Here is a 25006-nt window from a genome sequence, read left to right on the forward strand (position 1 = left end):
CTATTTTCAGACGTAAACGAGGCGTTTTATGCCTCGTTTTACGTCTGAAAATAGGGCTACAATACGTCGGCAAACATCAGCCCATTCATTTGAATGGGTTTACCGACGTACTGTGCAGACAGCATGTCATTTACGCGTCGTCGTTTGACAGCTGTCAAACGACGACGCGTAAAAATACAGCCTCGGCAAAAGAAGTGCAGGGCACTTATATACATTATATGCAGGACACTTATATACATTATATGCGGGACACTTATATACATTATATGCAGGACACTTATATACATTATATGCGGGACACTTATATACATTATATGCAGGGCACTTATATACATTATATGCAGGACACTTATATACATTATATGCGGGACACTTATATACATTATATGCGGGACACTTATATACATTATATGCGGGACACTTATATACATTATATGCAGGACACTTATATACATTATATGCGGGACGCTTATATACATTATATGCGGGACGCTTGTATACATTATATGCGGGACGCTTGTATACATTATATGCGGGACGCTTGTATACATTATATGCGGGACGCTTGTATACATTATATGCGGGACGCTTATATACATTATATGCGGGACGCTTATATACATTATATGCGGGACACTTATATACATAATATGCGGGACACTTATATACATAATATGCGGGACACTTCTATACATAATATGCGGGACACTTCTATACATTATATGCGGGACACTTCTATACATTATATGCGGGACACTTATATACATAATATGCGGGACACTTATATACATAATATGCGGGACACTTATATACATTATATGCGGGACACTTCTATACATAATATGCGGGACACTTCTATACATTATATGCGGGACACTTATATACATTATATGCGGGACACTTCTATACATAATATGCGGGACACTTCTATACATAATATGCGGGACACTTCTATACATAATATGCGGGACACTTCTATACATAATATGCGGGACACTTATATACATTATATGCGGGACACTTATATACATTATATGCGGGACACTTATATACATAATATGCGGGACACTTATATACATTATATGCGGGACACTTCTATACATTATATGCGGGACACTTCTATACATTATATGCGGGACACTTCTATACATTATATGCGGGACACTTATATACATTATATGCGGGACACTTATATACATTATATGCGGGACACTTATATACATTATATGCGGGACACTTATATACATAATATGCTGGACACTTATATACATAGTATGCGGGACACTTCTATACATTGTATGCGGGACACTTGTATACATTATATGCGGGACACTTGTATACATTATATGCGGGACACTTGTATACATTATATGCGGGACACTTGTATACATTATATGCGGGACACTTGTATACATTATATGCGGGACACTTGTATACATTATATGCGGGACACTTGTATACATTATATGCGGGACACTTGTATACATTATATGCGGGACACTTGTATACATTATATGCGGGACACTTGTATACATTATATGCGGGACACTTGTATACATTATATGCGGGACACTTGTATACATTATATGCGGGACACTTGTATACATTATATGCGGGACACTTGTATACATTATATGCGGGACACTTGTATACATTATATGCGGGACACTTGTATACATTATATGCGGGACACTTGTATACATTATATGCGGGACACTTGTATACATTATATGCGGGACACTTGTATACATTATATGCGGGACACTTGTATACATTATATGCGGGACACTTGTATACATTATATGCGGGACACTTGTATACATTATATGCGGGACACTTGTATACATTATATGCGGGACACTTGTATACATTATATGCGGGACACTTGTATACATTATATGCGGGACACTTGTATACATTATATGCGGGACACTTGTATACATTATATGCGGGACACTTGTATACATTATATGCGGGACACTTGTATACATTATATGCGGGGCACTTGTATACATTATATGCGGGGCACTTGTATACATTATATGCGGGGCACTTTATACATTATATGCGGGGCACTTGTATACATTATATGCGGGGCACTTGTATACATTATATGCGGGGCACTTGTATACATTATATGCGGGGCACTTGTATACATTATATGCGGGACACTTATATACATTATATGCGGGACACTTCTATACATTATATGCGGGACACTTCTATACATTATATGCGGGACACTTCTATACATTATATGCGGGACACTTCTATACATTATATGCGGGACACTTCTATACATTATATGCGGGACACTTCTATACATTATATGCGGGACACTTCTATACATTATATGCGGGACACTTGTATACATTATATGCGGGACACTTGTATACATTATATGCGGGACACTTGTATACATTATATGCGGGACACTTGTATACATTATATGCAGGGCACTTCTTTCAGACGTAATTTGAGCCGTTCTTCATTGAACTCAATGAAGAGCAGCACAAAATTTACGGCTGTCAGAGAAGCCTCGCAAAATGCGAGGAGGAGCATTTACGTCTGAAACGAGGCAGCTGTTTTCTCCTGCTAACAGTCTGTCTTTTCAGACGTGAAAGCCTCTCACCGTGTGCACATACCCTGAAGATTGTGTGAAGAATCCTCCGCACTTTATCATTAATGGGATTGTCTGAGACTTTAAGGCCATATTCACATGAGCGGGCCTGATTTGCGTCTTCAGAAATTGGACCGTTTTTAAGGCATACTTATGTCCATGTTAGGTCTGTGGTTTCCGTGCGTCATCCATATTTGTCGTCTATTTTTCTCCATTGCCAAACTTTCCTTGTTTCACATTTCTTTTTTTGCTTCTGCATTTCCTTAGCAACCGATCAGTGAAAAACGGAACGCACACGGATGTTGTCCCGGGACATGCTGTCCATACAGTTCGATGGGCACATCTGGTCCACAAAAACGTACCAGAATAGGGCATTCTGTGTGTTTTTCATAACGGGCACACGCTCTGTGGAAAAAAACATGTGAATATCCCCATTGACTTGTATGGGTTAGTGTGCTGTTCTCACGGCACACGGACGAGAAATAAGTTTGCGTTGGTAAAGCCTAAAGCCTTGTTCACACGTTTTTGTTTTTCTGTTTTTTTTTTTAACATGGGTCTTTTGTTGTGGTAGATAAAGTCCTTATCTCTCAATATAAACCTAATGTAGCCTATCAAATAAATCCGGGACCGATGCACCGGTGCTCACCGACAGTCTTTTGTTTATTTTGTTGCAGCAATGACATTCCATACATCCATGTGACCGCTACAGCCAATCACTGACCTCCACGTTGATGCTAGTATGTTTGGCTTGTCAACACTGAGGCCAGTGATTGGCTGCAGTGGTCATGTGGCTGTACCACACCATCGCTGCAGCAAAATAATAAAAAACCACCATAGCATCGGCGCTGGATTGCCCGGGGGTTTTACATGTTTTTTTTTATTTTTTATTATATAACATTTCCTGATGCTAGATTAATTTTTTGAAACTCTCGGACAACCCCTTTAAGGGTGTATTCACGTGTTTTGATAGAGTGCCATGTGATCAAGCACCGCAAATTGATGTATTTTTTTGGTCACCATTCACCTCAATGGGAGCCCTATTACTGCTCTATTCGAAGCAGAGCTGTACATGGATGTACATGAGGCCTTAGAAATAGGTACTTTTTCTATAAGTCCACCTCTCTAGCTTGACAGAGGGGTGAGGCGCATGTTGCTTGCTGATCAGCACTTCGAGGGACAGTTTAGCGAGACATTTTGCTAAATCATTGTTGTTCCAGTCGTAAGTTGCCTATACACATTAGATGAGCGTCGGCCCAGCCTGCCGACCATGTGATGCGTATCGGACATGTTGGATTTGAACATAGGTGTCTGACAGTGACTTATTTCCGTCTACCCATTGACTACAAATGTACTCTCAGCTGAGTGCGCGTGTGTCGGGAGGAATAGCTATTGGCTTAACGGTCATTCGACCGACCGCTTTCTAAGGTATATGGCCACCTTTACGCTATTTATCAATTTTTTGGGTTGATCTGACTTATTGGGCATCTAGCTTCATCACTGCATGAGTAATGGCCTTAACTGGTTTAATTTAGGCTTTATTCAAATGACTCTTCTCTGCTTAGATCTGTTTACATAAGTAAGTTTCTGAAACGTGTAACAAACCTCTGTGTGAATTGCCACAAAAGCTGTTCGTGCTGAATGGAAGATATGAAGGATTACATGTTACAAGTCGCACTGATCACAGCGGAGTCAGGACTTGTATTATATTGTTTGTCAGTGAACTAGCACCAATTATAACTTTATCCTTCCAGAAACCACTGAAGATCGATTCCTGTGTGCTGGTAACTTTACGAAATTTAGAAGGAGACGCTGTGCCAAAAGAAACATGGAGGATGATGCGTCTCTGCACAGACTGGAGGGCAGCGACCCTTCTGACCAAGAAGGAGGGTTAGTGATGAAGAATAAAAGTTCAAGCGCTGAGCAGCACGTTTTTAAAGCACCTGCTCCTCGCTCCTCGTTGTTGGGCTTGGACCTGTTGGCAGCACAGAAAAGGAAAGAAAGAGAAGAAAAGGAGCGTCAGGAAGGAGACAAAAAGCCTAAAGTCGGCTCTAGAGACTGGGAAGATCGGGACAAGCCCTCTGAGGGGTCTGGGGACAGGATTAGTCGGGGGAGTCATGGAGACAGGTAAGCGGCACATATTTGGCTTTGGTGCTATGAACATTTATTTGTTCTAGCTTGAAGTTTCTCGTATAAGCTGATATTAAAATCAGTGGGAGGAATGCCTCCATTTTTTTAGGTGGAAAACCTCTTGATTCCTATCAGAATTTCATTGTCCATAATTATAGGACAATATCCAAATGTTTGTCCTTTGGCACTAGCTCTAGGGTACCACTAGGGGGGGAACGCATCCACCATATAACTAGTAATCCATTGATTATAGTTCTGGTAGTTTATGGTAGTTTATGGTACTATTGAGAGGAATGCCTCCATTTTCTATTCAGTCGTTCATGAAATTCTTCAAATTCCTTCAATTCTTCAAAAGGGATTATGTACAATCGAGAATTTCCCCAAAATATCTATCTGTAAAGAGAACCTTTCACTTGCCCATACATGTGCACCATGTAATAGGCACTGCTGCACAAACCTTGTCTCACCTTAAAACATTTTTCTATCCTCCTCCGTTATTGAGATATCGGTGCACATATATTTAGCCCCCGATATGTAAATAAACCCCTGAACTATCAATGGGGTGTTTCTTTATTTCTAAATGGCATGGGGGCGTGTAACTTATCGCTCTGACTCTGTCTGATCATCTACGGACAGAGTCAGGGTGGCTTGTGCTGTGTGATCTCTCTCGCGAGATCAGTCTTGTCATTCTGCAGAGAGCTCACGCACGCGCGCACGCCCATCTCTGACGTCGCCACTCCCGACGAAACTCCCGCCCACACGGAACAGAAGAGGAGAAGATCTATACAAGCCTAGATCTTATTCCCCTTGTCTTCTGTTCCGTGGCGGTGGGAGTATCGTCGGGAGCGGCGACGTCTGAGATGTGAGGGCGTGCGCGCGTGCTTGATGGCGCGCGCACGCGCTCTGCAGAACGACGAGATTGATGCACATTTATTGGCAGGTGAAAGGTTCTCTTTAATTACCCATATAAATATTGTCAATTACTGTCAGTCCATGGCCACTTTTTTTTTTAACTTACAATTTGTCTGTTTTGTACGTGGTAGATACATTAAACAAATATTTCTTCATATTCGTGATATTAATAAAGTTGTTTTTTTTTGTTTTATAAAATTGTTACCACACAGTTAGGCCTCATGCACACGACCGTAAAAACTCCCGTTATTACGGGTCGTAATTACGACCCGTAATAACGGGCTCATAGACTTCTATTGGCGACGGGTGCCTTCCTGTTTTCTCACGGGAAGGTGCCCGTGCCGTTGAAAAAGATAGAACATGTCCTATTTCAGGCCGTAATAACGGCACGGACAGTCCATAGAAGTCTATGGAGCTCTCGTAATGACGGGTGGCTACATGTGTGCACCCGTCATTACGGCAGCGTTGCTAAGCGACGTCAGTAAATAGTCACTGTCCAGGGAGCTGAAAGAGTTAACTGATCGGCAGTAACTCTTTCAGCACCCTGGACAGTGACTACCGATCAGTATAAACCTGTAAAAAATAAAAATAGAAGACGTTCATACTTACCGAGAACTTCCTGCTTCCTCCAGTCCGGTCTCCCGGCCGTTGCCTTGGTGACGCGTCCCTCTCGACATCCGGCCCGACGTCCTGGATGACGTTTCAGGCCATGTGACCGCTGCAGCCAATCACAGGTCAATCACAGGCTGCAGCGGTCACATGGACTGCCGCGTCATCCAGGGATGTCGGTCTGGATGTGAAGAGAGGGACGCGTCACCAAGACAACGGCCGGGTAAGTATGAATTTCTTTAACTTTTATTACAGAAAGGGCTGTCCCTTCTCTCTATCCTGCACTGATAGAGAGAAGGGGCTGCCGATTAGTGCAGTGCTATTTTGCCGCCAAAAACGTGCCCGTAAATACGGGTGGAATACGGGTGACACCGGACCCATATTTACAGGCACGGGTTCGTAAATACTGGTGCAAAACGGGTCGAATACGTGTGACACCGGACCCGTATTTACGCCAGTATTTACGGGTGGGAAAAAATACGGTCGTGTGCATGAGGCCTTAGTGGGAGTGAAAACTCTTTGGCTTGTCGGTCTACACAATCCTGTTGACTATAAAATTTACTAAATATTTACTTCCTGTGTGTTCTAAGGGTATGTTCACACGAGGGCGTCCGTAACGGCTGAAATTACGGGGATGTTTCAGCCTGAAAACATCCCCGTAATTTCAGCCGTACCGGCATGTGCAGGCGCTTGAACGCCGCGTCAATTACGGACGTAATTGGCGCTGCTATTCATTGGAGTCAATGAATAACGGCTCCAAATACGGCCAAAGAATTGACTGGTCACTTCTTCTACGCGGGCGTCTATTTACGCGCCGTCTTTTGACAGCGGCGCGTAAATTACGCCTCGTGTGAACAGACAAACGTCTGCCCATTGCTTTCAATGGGCAGATGTTTGTCAACGCTATTGAGGCGCTATTTTCAGACGTAATTCGGGGCAAAAACGCCCGAATTACGTCCGTAAATAGGCCGTGTGAACATACCCTAACAGACATATTCTGACCAATAAAAATCTATATCGATTTATTGGCAATTTCATGAACTTTCATGACCCTTTCTGGATCTATCCATTAAAAGGATACAGATCTAGCCTGCGGATGATGGACGTGACTGCAAGGCATTCATTGCCTACAGACTATTGGAAAGCCCATATGTATTTATTTAACGGATACCTGTTTTGTATGGCATAAGCTGCCCATAGGCTCCCATGTTTAAAAAAGAAAAAAAAAAAGTATACCGTATTTTTCGGATTATAAGGGTATGTTCACACGGCAGTTTTTCGGGTCGTAAACGCAGAAAAACGACCGAGAAATCGGAAGCAGAACGCCTCCAAACATCCACCCATTGATTTCAATGGGAAAAACAGCGTTCTGTACCGACAGCCGGTTTTTTTACGCGGCCGTTTTGAAAAACGGCCGCGTAAAAAAACGGCCACGAAAAGTAAATGCAGGTCACTTCTTGGGACGTTTTTGGAGCTGTTTTTCATTGACTCTATTGAAAACCGCTTCAAAAACGGCCGTGAAAAAGCTGCAAAAATCGCGAGTGGCTTAAACGTCTGAAAATCAGGTGCTGTTTTCCCTTGAAAACAGCTCCGTATTTTCAGATGTTTTAGTCTAGCGTGTGAACATACCCTAAGACACACCTGACCATAAGTTGCACCCAGGTTTTAGATAACAGAAAAAAGGAAAAAAATTATTTGTTAAAAAATAATTTATTCTGTTTCACCACATTCTGAGAGCCAAAACTTTTTTTTATATATTTTTTCATCGATTGAGCGGCGTGAGGGATTATTTTTTGCGGGACGAGCTGTAGTTTTATTGGCACCATTTTCCGGTACATACGATTTATTTATTTTTTTAAACATTCTTTTATTTAGATTTTTATCAAAAACGTTACACATCACAACAGAAAATATACGCAACCATCTTACATATATAGCAATAGAAAACAAAAAGAGAACAAAATAGAGAGAAAATAAAAGTATTATGCATAGAACACTTCCGAATACAATGCACCGCAGTCTTCTGTTCCAGCAGAAGAAAAGGTAATATTATAAACCAGATACATGGATACACAGCATTACAAACATAAGTTGTTTTTTTTTATCACCTTTTTTTTTTTTTCCGTTTTTTTTTTAAGCGCTAAGGTAACCAAAAACCTATTTTGAAGTTTTCAATTTTTAAACTCCCCGTGCAAATTAAATAATGGTTTATTGTAATAGATCAGACTTTTACGGACACAGCGATGCCAAATTATTTTATGTTTTACATTGTGCTTGGGAAAAAATGGGAAAAGGTTTTTTTTTTTTTTTTACACTCCTGAAAATGTATCTAACATACATATACATATATATATATATATATATATATATATATATATATATATATATATATATATATATATATATATATATATATATATATATATATATTTTACACATTTTATTAGTTCCACTAGGGGACTTGAACCAGCGGCCACTTGGCTGCATGTGGAGTTACTGAAACAGCGTAACTCGCTGAGCTACGCTGTCTCCCTAACTCCCATAGTAGTGAATGACCGTTACGGAAGCGGCGTAGCATGCGAGCTACGCTGTTTCCATAACTGCTGTTCAGTTCTATGGGAGTTAGGGAAACAGCGTAGCTCAGCGAGTTACGCTGTTTCTGTAACTCCACAGGCAGCCAAGTGGCCGCTGGTTCAAGATGGTCCAAGTGGCCGGCCGCTGGTTCCCCCCGACCTGCATCTATCTGACATTTATGACATATCCTGTGGATATTAAGAGAAAATTTGAAGCCGCTCAAGTCCCGAGTCTGGTGCGGTGCACGCTGTCAAGCCAGGCAAACCCACTCTGGCATAATGCGAATTCCAAGAAAAGTAGTAGGACAACAGCACACGTCTCCAGATCTTCAAAACTATTTTATTTTCCAAACATCTTACGGCAAACCGGCAACGTCAATGTGTCGAAACGTTTCTTGCTTGCCGTAAGATGTTTTGACAGTAAAACCGTTTTGAAGATCTGGAGACGTGTGCTGTTGTCCTACTACTTTTCTTGATATCCTGTCATAAATGTCCTTCATAGAAAAACCCTATAAATGCTGCTATTGACCGGAATTTAACTAGTTAAAGGGGTTTACCATAAAAAACATGTATCCCCTATCCACAGGATAGGGGATACATGTGAGCTTGCTGGGGGTCCGACCGCTGGGACACCCAGCGATAAGGAGAACAGGGGACCGAAAGTCACCCAAAGCGCTACATGAGAAACCTGGGCTTCCGGGTTCTGTGTCCGGGTTATCTGTTCCGCAGCTCCATAGAGATCAATGGAGAGCCGCTCGTTCATGCCCAGAAGAATCCCACTGATCTCTATGAAGGTGCCGGACACAGAACGAGGAAGTCAAAGCTTCTCATGCAGCGCTCTTGGTGACTTTCGGTCCCCGTTCTCCTTATTGATCACACATGTATGTCCTGTGGATAGGGGATACGTGTGTTTTGTGGCACAACCCCTTTAAACTGCCAGGAACAGCAAAATTGCTGTTCCTGGCCGTTAGAGCAGCGTGTCCACTGTAAAACACAGCGGACACCTGCAGTGTATGGAGCGGGCTCAGCGCGTGAGCTCGCTCCATACATCATCCCCCCGCCCCCCGCTCCATGATGTGCCGGCACGTCATGGGTCGAGAAGGGGTTAAGTAACGAAGCGGTCATTGGGTCCGGCGATGCCGGGTCCCTTGACTGCGGGCTATAAGACCCAGGGACTTTTTAGCAAGATTTATTCTTGCTATAAACTGCGTCTTCTAGTCCGAAAAATAGAGTAATTCATTTTCATTTTTTATTTATTTTTGCGGGATGGAATAGTGTAGCCTACAACGCTATTCCATAATTTATAAAAAAATAAATAGAGAAAGCATACCATCCCGATTGATGCCGAAAGTGTTTTTTTTTTTTTTTCTTAATTGGCTAATGGAAACTTAGGGGCACGTCTAGCGCGTACCTTTGCTGCTTTCCTGACGTACACGTTGGATGTAGGGAAAGAAACGAGATGTGAAGAGGGCCTGTGTTGTGTTATACAGGACTATTAATTGGACAACTTCATACTTTGTAACAATTTATTGTCTTCAGACATTACAGAGCACCACGAGTGGAGACGCCTTCATATACTGGTGGAGTAAATGAGGAGTTCTTGGCGCGAAACCGCCAGAGGGAACGGGAAAGGAGGGAACATGGAGTCTATGCATCATCCAAGGATGACAGACGACGGAAGGAACGCAGCAGCCGAGACCGGGGTAATCTGGAATACCAATCCAATGAAGTCCGTTTCTTGGTGACTACCAAAAATATTGTTCTGAGACACTTAAAGCGCACCTGTCCTCCTAATATACTGCCCTGTGTTAAGGGAAGTGTAGTATGGGGACAGGTCTGCACTATTAGCCCAAATAAAACAAAAAAAGTGCAGTTTGGCTAATAAAGCATAATAAAGAATACAACAGACTCCGTTACATTAGCTGTAGGAGGAAGCGCCCTCCCTGCCTGCCCCCACACCTCTAGGCGATGGCTCACGGGCTGCCATGTGTACACTGGTACACGGGAGGCGGGGGGATGATTTCCTACTAAATACAGCGGATTCATATATTTATTTACTTTTTGTGTGCCATTTTGGCTAATAGTGCGGACGTGTCTCCTTACTATGCTGTCCTTACATAGGGCGGTATTGTACGATAACAGATCCATTTAACCTTTTATTCCGGGACCCTCAGCAGTTAATTTTTTCTTTTCCCTGCTGTAATATAATTACTGATTGAGCCGAGCAACACATTGAGAAAGTTCTGCCTGAATTTCCTGTTTTCTAGCCTGTAAGTATGATGTATTTACCATTTATCAGATGATCGTAGCCGCAGAAGCAGCAGGTCTGAGCGAGATCGATCAGAACGGGATGGTGGATCAGAGCGGAGCTCACGGCGCAGTGAACCTGAAAGTCCGCGACACAAGCCCAGAGGTAAACTGTGATGAATGTACCAGTCTCCTTCATTTCTGTGTTGTTCAAGCATTTATGCATACGGCAGAGCATTGTGCATAAAGCCCTTGTGGAGGCGCACAGAGTTCTTACGGCTTTATACTATGGAGCCATAGGCAATCCGTGTGGCTTTGTGCGACACCATATTATGGAGATATTCTTCCCTAGAAGCGCTGTTTATACCTCCATAGTACGCTGTCCAATGGAGCATGGCACAATTTTTTTCATTCAGAATCTGACAACAAAAAAAAACGTGTTTGCCTTCATATATAATCAGTACATCAAATCAATACAGTGGAGTCTCATACACCTATATGTGTGCTGTATTACAGATTTATACCTCTCAAAAGTTGTAAAGAGTCCTAGTACGGTTATGTGTATGAACCCTTATTGTTTTCTAGATTCTTTTACACCTTCCCGCTCAGGGTGGGAGGAAGAGGACAGCGGGTATGGAGGCTCCCAACGCTCTCAGTGGGAGTCTCCTTCTCCATCTCCTTCCAGCAGAGATTCTGACCGCGGCGGTCGCAGCGACAGAGACAGTTCCAGAAGGGAAAGGTTAGTGAAATTTCATCCTTTTTTATTTGATTTAAGTCCATGTTGTTGTTTTTTCTTTCATATTACAGGTTAGGTCTAATTTTAAATAATTTTACAAGCACATTGCTTTACCTATCTCTCCGTCATCTCTTGTGCTTCTTATGTTGTTTGAAGCACCACTGTCTCATTACAAGATAAAGCAAAAGTACCTAACATCATATGTAGATATTCCTGGCGGCCCAGAAGTCCTTCACTGCCAAGACCTCTTCAGCCTAAAAGTGTCTCGAACGTGTGGGCTGTCCAAGTGGGGGGATGACTACTTTCCTTTCAGGAAACGTGGCTCGCTCATGTTAACGACGCCTTATTCTGGAGGTGGTGTTGACCGGTTACAAGATCGGGTTGTCAACCCTTCCTCCAGCAAGGTTTATTTTATGTCGCTTCGCACACCTTGTCGTGCTCCTGCTTTTTCCAAAGCTGTGCGATCCCTTTTTCTACAGAAAGTTATTTTTCCAGTTCATCAATCAGAACGTTTTCAGGGAATCTAATTGAATATCTTCAGTCCCCAAAAAGAACGGATTAGCCCAACCAGTCCCGAATTTGAAGAAGTTGAATGCTTTGTTCACATTTGGAGGATTTGCATGGCATCCGTAAGGTTGGTGGTGAAATCGGACAATCCTTTTAAGGGTCTGGTCTTGGTTCTGTCCATCCTTTTTTTTTTTTAACCAAACTTTGACCTTTCGTTCTCGGATGAAGACTTTTTTTGCACGGTGTGGCTCATTCGGATCCTCTCTTCAGAAAATAGATTTTCATTTTGTTTCTTGGGGCGGTTCAGGTGGTTCCTTTCGAAACCTTGAGGAACGTTTTGATTAGTCTCCTTTCCTGGACATTTGCGTTTCTGGTTGCGGTCGCCTTCATCAGATGGGTTTCCCCATTTTTTGGTCATCCATAGGGATAAAGTGGTGGTCTGACCTGTCAAGTTCTTTTTCCCCAAAGGTGGCCTCTGCTTTCCATATCAATGAAGAGATTGTCCTCCCATCCTTTTGCCCCTCCCCATCTCATCCGAGGGAGTGGGCTTTACACTATCTTGATGCGGTTCGAGAAGTCCGCTTCTATCTGTCTGCGACAGAGTCGTCTTTGCGCTCAGATTCTCTTTTTGTTCTTCCTCCATTGCGCGTTGCATCCGGTCTGTGATCACAGAAGCCTTCAGGGCACTGCTGTTTCATGTGGGCTGTTTGTGCCCTCTGGGCCTTCGGGCATCAAGTTTTAGTAGCTCAAGTCTGCAAGGCCGCTACCAGGGCTTCTGTGCACACCTTCTTCAAGTTTTACCAGATTTTTTTTTTGGGCCTTCCCTGATCAACTCTGGGTTGCAAGGTGCTGAAGGGAAGGTAGCTGTGCATTAGGCGGGTTGCATGGCTGTAGGACTGCTTTAGGATGTCCCAGGGTGCTGTATAACCCAATGATCGTAAAATCTTTTTCTAGTTATATTCATTGTGGCCTCCTTTTTTTTGGTTTGTTCCAGGCCTGGGACTTGTTGTTCTGGCTGTTTGTTTTCTTTTTTCTCCCAGAACTGTGGACATGTTGTTGTTGTTGTTGTTTTTGTTTTGTCTTCTCCTTCTGCTTTCTGTACAAATTGATTTAGCCAGTGTCTGTGGGAAGGGTATGGCCTGCTTGGACCAAGCCAAGACTTTTCGTACCTATTTCAAGGGCCTATACCCATGCTGCTGTATCCACCAATGAATTCAACCAGAAAAAGATTTTACAGTAAGTATCCTAATTTTCTCCCCTACAAGTAATGCTACGGGGCAGAATCTTCAATGGGTGGAATTGAAAACCACCTCACAGAAAAAAAAAGTGACATCACTTCTCGATGTGCATTTCACCAGAAAACCGCGTCTGGAAACCACACGCAGACTCGCACCATCGAATGGGTCTAATCGGTGCGCCAATCTACAGCAATTTTTACTGCAAAGCCACGGAAGTAATTCAAGGGTTCAGAAATGGGCAAAACATAGCCTAAGGCCTTATTCACACAGACGTGTCCGTTTTGCGCGCGCAAAAGGTCCGTGTGTCATCAGCATATGATGCGTGGCTGCGTGATTTTCGCGCAGCCGCCATCATTATGACGCTCTGTTTTCATGTTTACAAACAGAAAAGCACGAGGTGCTTTTCTGTTTTCATTCATTCTTTTTACTACTGTTGCGCGAATCACGCGCGTCACTCGGAATTGCGTCCATGTTCCGGGCTCGATTTGCACGCAGCCATTGACTTCAATGGGTGCGTGCTGCACGAAACACGGGCAAGTATAGGACATGTCGTGAGTTTTACGCAGTGCACGTACGCTGCGTGAAAATCACTGGTAGTCTGAACGGCCCCATTCACTAACATAGGTCCGTGCGACGCGCGTGAAAATCACGTATAACACGTCCGTGTGAATAAGGCCTTAGTGAGAGTGGGGTTAGTTGTATCTAGAGAATATTTGAAGTGACTGGGGGGGGGGGGATCACTCTTTTTTCCCCTGCAGAAATGATAAGGTTTAGGGCAGGCTGCTGGAGTCTGCTGAGTGTTGTGCCCGGTCATGTCGCATCTTTTTGCCCCGATGAACCTGTTGTATTCATCGCATATAAAGGGCGCTGAGTCTTGGCGGTCATGTCGCTGTTTATTGCTGCACATACTGCCAAACCAGGGCACATTGCAGTGTTGTTGCCAAACCACAGCATTTTGGCACTATTCCTGGAAAAGCTACTTGGACGTTTTGTGAAGCTGCTGGGATACAGCAGCCACAGCGGAGAAGAAGCCGATGACTAGATACTGGCTGGAGAACTTGTGTCCTGCCCATAGACTGTGCAGTACGCGGCCTGGTTTTCTGGTGTAGAAAGGAGAGCAGCCGGGTCATGTCGCTTGGCTCTCCCTCCCACTCCAGTTGCACTGTGAACTGCACGTACCATAGAGGATTCAAAGTTCACAGCTGATACGGCTCCTGCATAGGAGATAGGGCCGGCTGCCATCCCTGCTCTCCTGTGCCCTGGGTATGTCGTGCAGACACACCTTACACAGAGGCTATTAAAGATGGTTCACCCCATCTGTAGAACAAATAGATCTTAATAAAAATACAGACAACCATTTCTCTCTAAGACAGAAATATTTATTTTTTTAAAAAGTGACTCCTTCCCTTTAAGGGATAACTAAACTTTCCAAAAACTTCTGACATGTCAGTGACATGTCAGAAGTTTTGATCGGTGGGGGTCTGCGCACTGAAACCCCCACTGAAAGCAAAAACGAAACTAAAACAATGCGGCAGAAGCACTCGAGTGAGTTCTGAGCCGCTTCGTTTCTGATCGGCTTTTCTCGGAAAGCTGAGCAGTTGGTGTACGGGCTTATAGACCGATCAGAAATGAAGTGGCTCAGCGGTCACCCGAGCGATTCTGCTGCTTCGTTGAATCGATTGGTGGGGGTCTCCGTGCTCAGACCCCCACCCATCAAAACTCAGAAGTTTTTGGAAAGTTTAGTTACCCTTTTAAGGCTAGGACTCCAGAGGGTCACAGAGCAGTCCACAATTCACACTAAAATGGTAGCGTTACCGTGACTTACATGCGACGTTAATATTTTGCTTACTTAGTTGTATTTGTTATATTTCTAGTCTAGTTATGATAATGGTTGCAGACATTGATGATCTGCTGCAGACTGTAACATTATCTACTCTTACTGTGTCCTGTTTGGTAGAGTTGTGTTCGCTGTGTGAATTTTATATTCCTCTTGACCGATTTTAAGTGTGAGACTAACAGAGTTGTACCTATGATTCAATAGTGCTCTAATACAGAACACCAGTGATTGTCTGTTCGCTGTCTCTACCATCATGTCCTCTCTCTATCTGAAACTGAATCTTTCTAAAACTGAGCTCCTTGTGTTCCCACCATCTACTAACCTCCCTAAACCTGATGTCTCCATCTCGGTGTGTGGCACTACCATCACTCCTAAGCAGCACGCCCGCTGTCTCGGGGTTATTTTTGACTCAGATCTTTCCTTTACTCCTCACATACAATCACTTACACACTCCTGTCATTTTCACCTCAAAAACATCTCCAGAATCCGCTTTTTTCTTACGGAGGAAACCGCCAAAACTCTCATTGTTGCTCTGATTCACTCTCGTCTTGACTACTGTAACTCATTACTAGTCGGTCTTCCCCTCACTAAACTCTCCCCTCTCCAATCTATCCTCAATGCAGCAGCCAGGCTCATCTTTATGACCAACCGCTACACCAACGCCTCTAATCTGTGCCAGTCACTGCACTGGTTGCCCATCCCCTTCAGAATAAAATTCAAACTTCTTACTCTCACCCACAAAGCTTTCCACAGTGCTGCACCTCCTTACATCTCCTCCCTCATCTCTGTCTACCACCCTACTCGGGCTCTACGTTCTGCCAACGACCTTAGATTAAAATCCTCCATAATCCGAAACTCCCACTCCCGTCTCCAAGATTTCTCTCGTGCTGCACCCGTCCTCTGGAATGCGCTACCCCAGACAATCCGATTTAATTCCCAATATCCACAGTTTTAAACGTGCCCTGAAAACACATCTATTTAGACAGGCCTATAACATCCCCTGATCTGACTCCTTTCCATGGCCCTCCTTTTAGATTAGTCATCAGAATAAGATTCCCTCACACTCCTTCTCTTCATGTCCGTCATACACGGATACTGGCTGGTGACGGCTCATGCAGCTTTATGTGTATCACCCCATGTGTATAAAAATGGCCGGACCATTGTACAGAACAAACACTATTACACCTTGTGTCTCCCTTATGTCCCCATAGATTGTAAGCTCTTGCGAGCAGTGTCCTCACTCCTTAGGTTTGAATTGTAAATGAACTTTGTCACTATGTAATGTCTGATATTGTTTGTTTCATGTCCCCTCTAAATTGGAAAGTGCTGCGTAATATGTTGGCGCTATATAAATAAAGATTATTATTATTATTATTATTATAGTGTCCTGTATTAAATTATGGAATTACCTTCTCAAATATACTCTTAGCAGGTCAATAAGAGTCCGGTACACAGATGACACACCACTACCCACACCATCATACAAATTCAATGAATGGGCTTCTGAGAGACGCCATCTTGGATCCACACCACGTCTCTCTCAAGGAAAAGGTGAGTAGATACCTTCATGTCCTGACGTGGGTGGGTGCGTGCGTTTTTTTTAAATTTTTTATTCTGACCATTTTGATTAGGACGGTTTCACACAATTTGAACACGCATAAAATATTACTGAATAAGCGCAGTGGATGTGGGGATAATTAATTGTAGATGTCTGGAATCTTGAGTATAGTAGTCGGGATAGGATGAAGAGGTATTGCGGTAGTTTATTTGGGATCCTGATGCATTTAGACTGAAGTAAGATTTGTATTTTTGGGATCAGGGATTCGTAACTGCGGCAGTCGCACTAAAGAAACAGTAGTTGTGGGGGGGGGGGATGGATTATTAAGATCCCATAGCCTACTGTTCAGATTGTTTGCAGCAACTCATACATTTTTGTTTTTAATTTTCTCTCATACAGGGAAATTGGACGACGACGATGATATTCGATTCATGTCAGACGATGATCAGAGGCAGTGGGAAGAGGATCAGAGGGTGAGATATTGGTGGCCCTCACCAGCCCATCCTTAATAATAGTTTTCATGTCTCATACTCGCAGTTCTCTCCCCTCTCTCCAGCAAGCAGATCGAGACTGGTATATGATGGATGAAGGATTCGATGAGTCTCACAACGCCCTGAGCTCCACCTCTGAGGAATACGTGCGCAAGAGGGAACAACAGCTGCAGAAACAGACTCACAAGAGAGTGTCTGCACAGAGAAGGCAGATCAACGAGGTAACTCCTGACCAAAAGAGACGGGATATTTGTGATCTATGGTTGTTTTCATCTGTTGTCATTATTCTCCCTTCCTCTTTAATTGCTTATTGCCAAACAAGAATTTTTCTCTTACTCTCCACCTACCTGCATTACACTACACTACACTTATATACTGGTAAAATGGAGCCCATTTCCCTTAAGAATGTCACGTGGTCCAGTTGCTGTCTGTTCTAATATCTTATCTCCTTGTTATTTGCAGGATAATGAGCGTTGGGAAACAAATCGCATGTTGACCAGTGGGGTTGTTCAGAGGCTAGAAGTGGATGAGGACTTTGAGGAGGACAACGCTGCTAAAGTGCATCTGCTGGTCCATAACTTGGTGCCTCCGTTTTTAGATGGACGAATTGTGTTTACAAAGCAGGTAGGTGTGGGTAGTTTAAAAAAACTAAATTAAAAATGGAGGATTGGGGTAAACCCGTCTTTATGGTGATTGTGTGAAATTGCGGTAGTGACCTTATTTTATTGCTTTTTGTCCCCTGCATTTTCCAGCCTGAGCCAGTAATCCCAGTTCGTGACCCAACTTCAGACATGGCAATCATCTCCCGTAAAGGCAGCCAACTGGTGCGCAAGCACCGCGAGCAGAAAGAGAGGAAAAAGGTAAAGTGCGGCAGAAGTCCTTATAGTGATCTATAATCCCCATATATAATAATTGTTTCACGGTTTTAGTTGTGTTTTCTAGTTCTATTCAACACTGAATCTTTGTTTAGGCTCAACACAAACACTGGGAATTGGCTGGGACAAAGCTTGGTGATATAATGGGCATCAAAAAGCAGGAGGAAGAGTCTGATAAACCGATGACTGAGGATGGTGCTGTGGATTACAAGTAAGTTCAGTATACGTATAGCTATATTTTTTAAATACAAACAATACATTCGCGTTGTGCGGCTGGAAATGTTAGGTAACGCACAGTCGTGATCAAAGTCATTTGTCCGTTAAATTGTGTTTACAATTAAACTTTTGAAGCATTAAGTGAAGAGTTTTTGTGCCTGTAATTGCTGTAAACCTGAAGCTTATACTTCCGTGACTCAAACTCGCTTTTGCGGCTTTAAGCTTTGCGCATTTTACTGCGGTTTCTGTTAATGACGGCACTATTGGGAAGGGGCCGTCATCTTTGCTTGCCCACACACAAGTGCACTAAACATCAGAATAGCCGTGTACAAGTACAGTGGCCGAGGCAAAGAATAAAAGTGTCCAATTCTTTGCAGAAATGGCTGTAGTTTAAAATTCCATACAGACTCTTTAATATTTTGTTTTGTACTCCTAGGACAGAACAGAAGTTTGCAGATCACATGCGAGAGCGCAATGAAGCGAGTAGTGAGTTTTCCCGAAAGAAAACCTTGATGGAGCAGCGTCAGTACTTGCCCATTTTTGCTGTCCAACAAGAACTACTTACCATAATCAGGTAACAAGTCTCCTTTATGTGATACCAGCATAGTCTACAACTTCTAGGGTTGTTGGGGTTTTTTTGTTTTTTTTCCCATTCTCGAGATACATTTTTTATTTTTTGCTTTCAGAGATAATAGTATTGTCATTGTGGTGGGAGAAACGGGCAGCGGTAAGACAACACAGCTGACCCAATATCTGCACGAAGATGGGTACACTGATTACGGTATGATTGCCTGCACACAGCCGCGTAGAGTGGCAGCCATGTCTGTGGCAAAGCGAGTGAGTGAAGAGATGGAGGTCAGTCTGGGAGAGGAGGTTGGTTATGCCATTCGATTTGAGGACTGCACATCAGAGAAAACCCTGATAAAATACATGACGGATGGTATTCTGCTCCGAGAGTCCCTGCGTGAGGCCGACCTTGACCACTACAGTGCGGTTATCATGGACGAGGCCCATGAACGGTCTTTGAACACGGATGTGCTGTTTGGGCTCTTACGTGAGGTCAGGATAATTAGTACATGTGTAGCCATCTTACTGTGATGTGTCAATAACAATGCACTATAAGCTAATAACTGTGTCTGTCTTGCAGGTTGTCACAAGAAGGTCCGACCTGAAGCTGATCGTTACGTCTGCCACAATGGACTCAGAGAAGTTTGCCTCTTTCTTTGGTAATGTTCCCATTTTCCATATCCCTGGACGAACATTCCCTGTCGACATTCTATTCAGTAAGGTGAGATGTTAAAGTATTTGTTCCACGAAACTCCGTTAAGGCGAGTCCCAGGTCACCATGATGCACTAAGAATTCTTGGGTAGTTAATGTCTAGCAGGCTTTTCCGCTACCATCAATGTAAGTTTGCAGATCCTCGCTGTAACTTGCATGTGGAGAAGACTTTACGTAAAATGTTGTCCGCTGAGAAATCTAAAGTAGCCGTTATCAACGTTTCCTGTGCCGGTGATTGCAAGCTGTTCCCTGTTAGCAGCCATTTCAGGCTAGGGAGAAGCTTGCTGCACTTACCACACTGTTCTACAATAGGAAGACTGACAGACGGATGCTTATATTTTGGCGAGAGCAGGACTAGGAATTTCTGGAATATTCTTCATTTTATTTTTTGTGCATTTTGTATGTTTTAGCGTTCCTTTTAAAGGGGTTGTCCCAAGATAAACATTTATCACCTGTCCGCTGGTTCTCCTCCACTGCAACCCCCGCCCTGCAGTGTGGAGGAGCTTGAATGGAGTAGCGGGCGAGCATATACGGCTTGCCACCCAATTTATCGTCTATGAGGCGAAGTCTAATGTTTTTCCCTGCCTTTCTTAAATGGGTTACTCCATTGGGACATCCCCTGTCCATATGCTGTGCTAGAGAATATGGACCCCATAAAGGGGGTTTCTCTGCTCTGGCCCTCCCTCAATAAGCCAAAGCAGAGAAGCTTCTGCAAAGCGCATCCCTGCTCTGGAGGATGACCGTGTGCTACCATTTAAATGGGTGGCATGTAGTTTTAATACCAAACGTCTGCATTGGCAGCTTTTCAAGTCATTGTTCCTCTGTGTTTAGCAGCTCCTTTGTATTTCTCGCCACAAAAAACAACAACACATTGTTCTCCTATAGACTCCCCAAGAGGATTATGTGGAAGCTGCTGTAAAGCAAGCACTGCAGATACATCTGTCAGGAGCAGCTGGAGATATTCTAATCTTCATGCCTGGGCAAGAAGACATTGAGGTGAGTGTCTTTTGAAATCATAAAAAGATGTGCGCACCCAAAAGGGATAGGGGGTCTTAAGGTCAAAATCTCCCCCTTGAGCCTTGCGGCTCACCCCCCTTGGCTCTTCTCTGTACTTGTAGGCAGTCTTATGTGATGCTATCTGCTGGTGAAAGGTGAATATTACAGGAGATGGCAGAAAGCATTACATACAGCAGTCGGTTAAAAAAAAAAAAAAAAAAAGGCAGGGAGAGCTTTACAGCTCCAGCGTCTCCACATTACTTCTGAAAGAAAGTATAGAGGGTAAGTGCCTATGTATGTGTGTAGCGATCAGCCATAACATTAAAACCACTGAAAGGTTCAGCAAGCTAACAGTGAGTTCTTGAAGTTGATGTGTTGGAAGAATGATAAATGGGCAAGACTACAGATCTGTGCGACCGTGACAGTGGCCAAATTGTGCTGGCTAGATGACTGGGTGGGTCAGAGCATCTCCAGAACTGCAGGTCTTGTGGGGTGTTCCTTGTATGCAGGGGATAGGAACTACTAAAAGGGGTCCAAAGAAGAGCCTAAGGCTCATTGACGCACATGAAGAGCGAAGGATAGCATGTCTGGTCTGCTCCCCCAAAAGAGAGAGAGTAGCACAAATTGCTGAAAAGGTTTCCGCTGGCTATAAGAGAAAGATGTTAGAACACACGGGGCGCTGCAGTTTGCTGTGTCCACTGCCGAAAGCACCTACAATGTGCACGCGAGCACCAGAACTGGAGCAGTGGAAGAAAGTGGCCTGGTCTGATGAATCATGTGGACAGCCGGGTACATGTGCGTTGCTTACCTGGGAAGGAGATGACACCAGAATGCAAAAGGGGAAGACCAGCCATGGCGGAGGCAGTGTGATGCGCTGGTAATGCTCTGCTGGTAAACCTGTGTTCTTGGCATTCATTTGGATGTTACTAATTGACCTACCACCTACCTAAGCATTGCTGCAGACAAAGTACACCCCCTCATGGCAGTGGCATTCCCGAATGACAGTGCCATCTTTCACCATCCTAATGCTTCCTGCCACGCTGCAAAAATATTTAGGAAAATGACAGAGTTCAAGATGTTGAATTGGCTTCCAAAATCCCCCGATCTCAATACGACCGAGCATCTGTGGGATGTTCTTGGAAGAACGAGGCCGCACCTCACAACCTACAGGACATAAAGGATCTGCTAATGTCTTGGTGCCAGATACCACAGGATGCCTTCAGAGGTCTTATGGAGTCCATGCCTCGACGTGTCATATGTTTTGGTGACACAATATTAGGCAGGTCATTTTAATGTTCTGTGTGTGTATATGTATGTGATTGTATGTATACGTCTATATGTGTATGTGTTTTTTTGAATGGATACATGTACTATGCAAGCGCATCTAATTACATGACCGTAAACATTTCCACTTTATAATATTCTGTGTAAACCCCTGATTGGATTAGGCTACAGTTAGAAGTTCCACTTTTCCAATTTATATTTTTTTCATCAAAAGTGAAAACAGATTCCAGCAGATAGGAGAAGGAATCTGTTCTTAAATGTTTCCTGAGGTAATGGGGTCAATTATCAGAACTGGTGCAAAGGAAAAGTGAAGCAGTTGGCCATGACAACCAATCCGTTCATGTGCATTTTTTTTTTAAATAAGCCGGCCCTAAAGAGTTATTCCCTTCACAGAAAGGGACGGCTTATTGCTAGAATATGCCATCACTTTGTCATCAGTGGTGGTCCGACCTTTAGGTGCCGTGCAGGGAGAACTGCTTTTTTCAAGTGACCATGGGCTCGCTATGCCAAGAAAAACAGTGAAGGGTCCCCAGCTCTAAATCTGGCTGCCGCCCATTCAACGACAGACTTGGTCCCAAAGGTTGGACCCCGCCAATAAGAAAGTGATGGCATATCCTAGGGAATAACCCTTTAATGTCAAGAGGGTACTGCTAATGATCCTTTTTCCTCTTTCCTTAAGGTGACATCAGATCAGATTGTAGAGCGTCTGGGAGAGCTGGAGAGTGCTCCACCATTGGCTGTATTGCCAATTTACTCACAACTACCCTCTGACCTTCAAGCCAAAATCTTCCAGAAGGTGGGTGAGGACTGACGTCTGCTCACTGATGTGTGAGGAATAAATGGTAATGGTGCAGGCTCTGAATTATCAGTTCTAGCTCCTCTATTCATTGTGTGTTGTCTTCATGTGCAGGCACCAGACGGTGTGAGGAAATGCATAGTGGCTACCAACATTGCAGAGACATCGCTGACTGTGGATGGCATAATGTTTGTTATAGACTCTGGATATTGCAAGCTGAAGGTAAGGATCCTATGTACCCAAACAAGTATATTACTGCTGTGTCCCTTTCTAGATTAAGGCCTCATGCACACGACTATAATAGTTTTTACTGTCCGCAAATATGAATCCAACTGCTACAGATACACATCCCTGGCCGTCCGCAATTGAGGAAGTTCCCTTTGACTTCTATAGGCGAGTCTGTGCCGCAATTGTGGACAAGAATAGGACATGTTTTATATTTTGCGGATAATTTCTACTGCACGGACACACCTGTAAATATACGGATAGGTGTCCGTGGCCAATAGAAATGAATGGGTCCGCAATTTCATCCGTAATTACAGATGAAACTGACGGTCGTGTGCATGGGGCCTTAAAGAGGCTCTGTCAGCAGTTTCGGACTCCCCTGTCTCCTACCTAATCTAATAGGCGCTGCGTTGTAGACAACTACTGTGTTTTTTTTTGTTTTTTTTTTCGAGACAAAGTTATGAGAATTTTAACATTTATGCAAATTTTTGTAAAAGTCCAGCTGGATGTTTTTTTTACTTTAACCAAGTAGGCGTTGTTAAGACAAGTGTATGACACGGACCAATCAGCATCATACATTTCTCTTCATTCATGTCCAGCGCGAGATCACTCTGTCCTGTCACTTACTCCCGCGGTTCCTTCACCGGAGCGTCGGGAGAATGAACAGATATCGCCTCCAGCCAGGAGACTGCTGGAGACAATGTCTGGTCATTCGCCCGTCGCTCCGGTGAAGGACCTGCGGGATAAAGTGACGGCACAGCAAGATCTCGCGAGATCACGCTGTGCTGTGACTATAAAGCTGGACATGAATGAAGAGAAATGTATGATGCTGATTGGTCCGTGTCATACACTTTTCGGAACAACGCCTACTTGGTTAAAGTAAAAATGGTCATAACTTTGTCACCAGTAAACATTTTTAAAAAAAAAAACAACACAGTAGTTCTCTACAACGCAGCGCCTATTAGATTAGGTAGGAGGCAGGGAAGTCTGAAACTGCTGACAGAGCCTCCTCAAACATATATTTTTTTCTGCATTAATTGGATGAAATCGGATTTTATGCCATTGCAACAATCAGATTGGGCACTAGTGGAATGTGGTTTACAAGTGGTCACTAGCTTCAAATATTTGTGGATAATGCCGAATAGAGATTCTGCTGTTGATTTGAGTGTGAATGTACTCCCACTATTGGACTACGTTGTCTAAATTTAAAGTGCGATATTCTCCCCCCTCCTGTGGTCACGAGGTGTGTGTGTCTGTCTGTCTGTGTGTCTGTCTGTCTGTCTGTGAATCCTGCCCAAGTGTTAATATGATTTGGAGCACGCCGCAATATTGGCACCTCCGTCCTCCTTAAAAAAAATCTCAATATGCATTTGTTTCCTGTATATGAGGGGAGCAAATCGCTCCAACCATTGACTACATTACAAAAACCGAAAGCTCTAGGGGGGCAAAGCATTGCCAGGAAGATGGATTTGCCTAGTTCCGCTATCTCCAAATAATGCTTCATTCCATTCAGCTCTTATCTTCTCACCTATTGGCATTTCCAGACGCTAATAATTGCCTAATTTAGCTCCTTTCTTACATGATAAAGTTCTCTTATGCCTTTTAGACTTTACAAGTTAATAGTTATCCCCCTGCGGAGTGCCAAAGATATAAATTTCATTTATCAGATTTCTGGCACAGGATTTGGACCGGCCATAGGATTTATTCCTTTTGGGAAGCCGTGACTTGATTTGTTGTCTACAGTTCTACAGTAATGTTCTACCTTTATGGTTTGTCTATTTGGGATCTTGGCGGAAGAGCATTGGTCGCGCTACCATAAAACCTTTTCTCAGGGAAATTATGTTCATGGAAAACCTACAAAAACCTCAAACCAAAGCAAT

At 43.5% G+C, this 25006-nt stretch overlaps 1 protein-coding gene across 5 annotated transcripts in view; it reads left to right on the forward strand.

Annotated features, from left to right (window-relative positions):
• Positions 1-25006, forward strand: part of DHX38 (DEAH-box helicase 38) — a 45257-nt gene that overhangs the window by 8851 nt on the left and 11400 nt on the right. For all 5 annotated transcript variants that reach the window (XM_075838505.1, XM_075838507.1, XM_075838508.1 and 2 more), the window contains exons 2-17: positions 4372-4744; positions 10381-10544; positions 11141-11254; positions 11674-11827; positions 16836-16957; positions 17364-17437; positions 17521-17676; positions 17918-18079; positions 18208-18315; positions 18426-18541; positions 18983-19120; positions 19233-19605; positions 19694-19834; positions 20711-20821; positions 22785-22901; positions 23016-23123. In XM_075838505.1, the coding sequence (XP_075694620.1) occupies positions 4372-4744; positions 10381-10544; positions 11141-11254; positions 11674-11827; positions 16836-16957; positions 17364-17437; positions 17521-17676; positions 17918-18079; positions 18208-18315; positions 18426-18541; positions 18983-19120; positions 19233-19605; positions 19694-19834; positions 20711-20821; positions 22785-22901; positions 23016-23123 (2531 nt within the window). The remainder of the gene's footprint in view (positions 1-4371; positions 4745-10380; positions 10545-11140; positions 11255-11673; positions 11828-16835; positions 16958-17363; positions 17438-17520; positions 17677-17917; positions 18080-18207; positions 18316-18425; positions 18542-18982; positions 19121-19232; positions 19606-19693; positions 19835-20710; positions 20822-22784; positions 22902-23015; positions 23124-25006) is intronic.

This window comes from Rhinoderma darwinii, chromosome 9, assembly GCF_050947455.1.
Source record: "Rhinoderma darwinii isolate aRhiDar2 chromosome 9, aRhiDar2.hap1, whole genome shotgun sequence".
Classification (NCBI taxonomy): domain Eukaryota; kingdom Metazoa; phylum Chordata; class Amphibia; order Anura; family Rhinodermatidae; genus Rhinoderma; species Rhinoderma darwinii.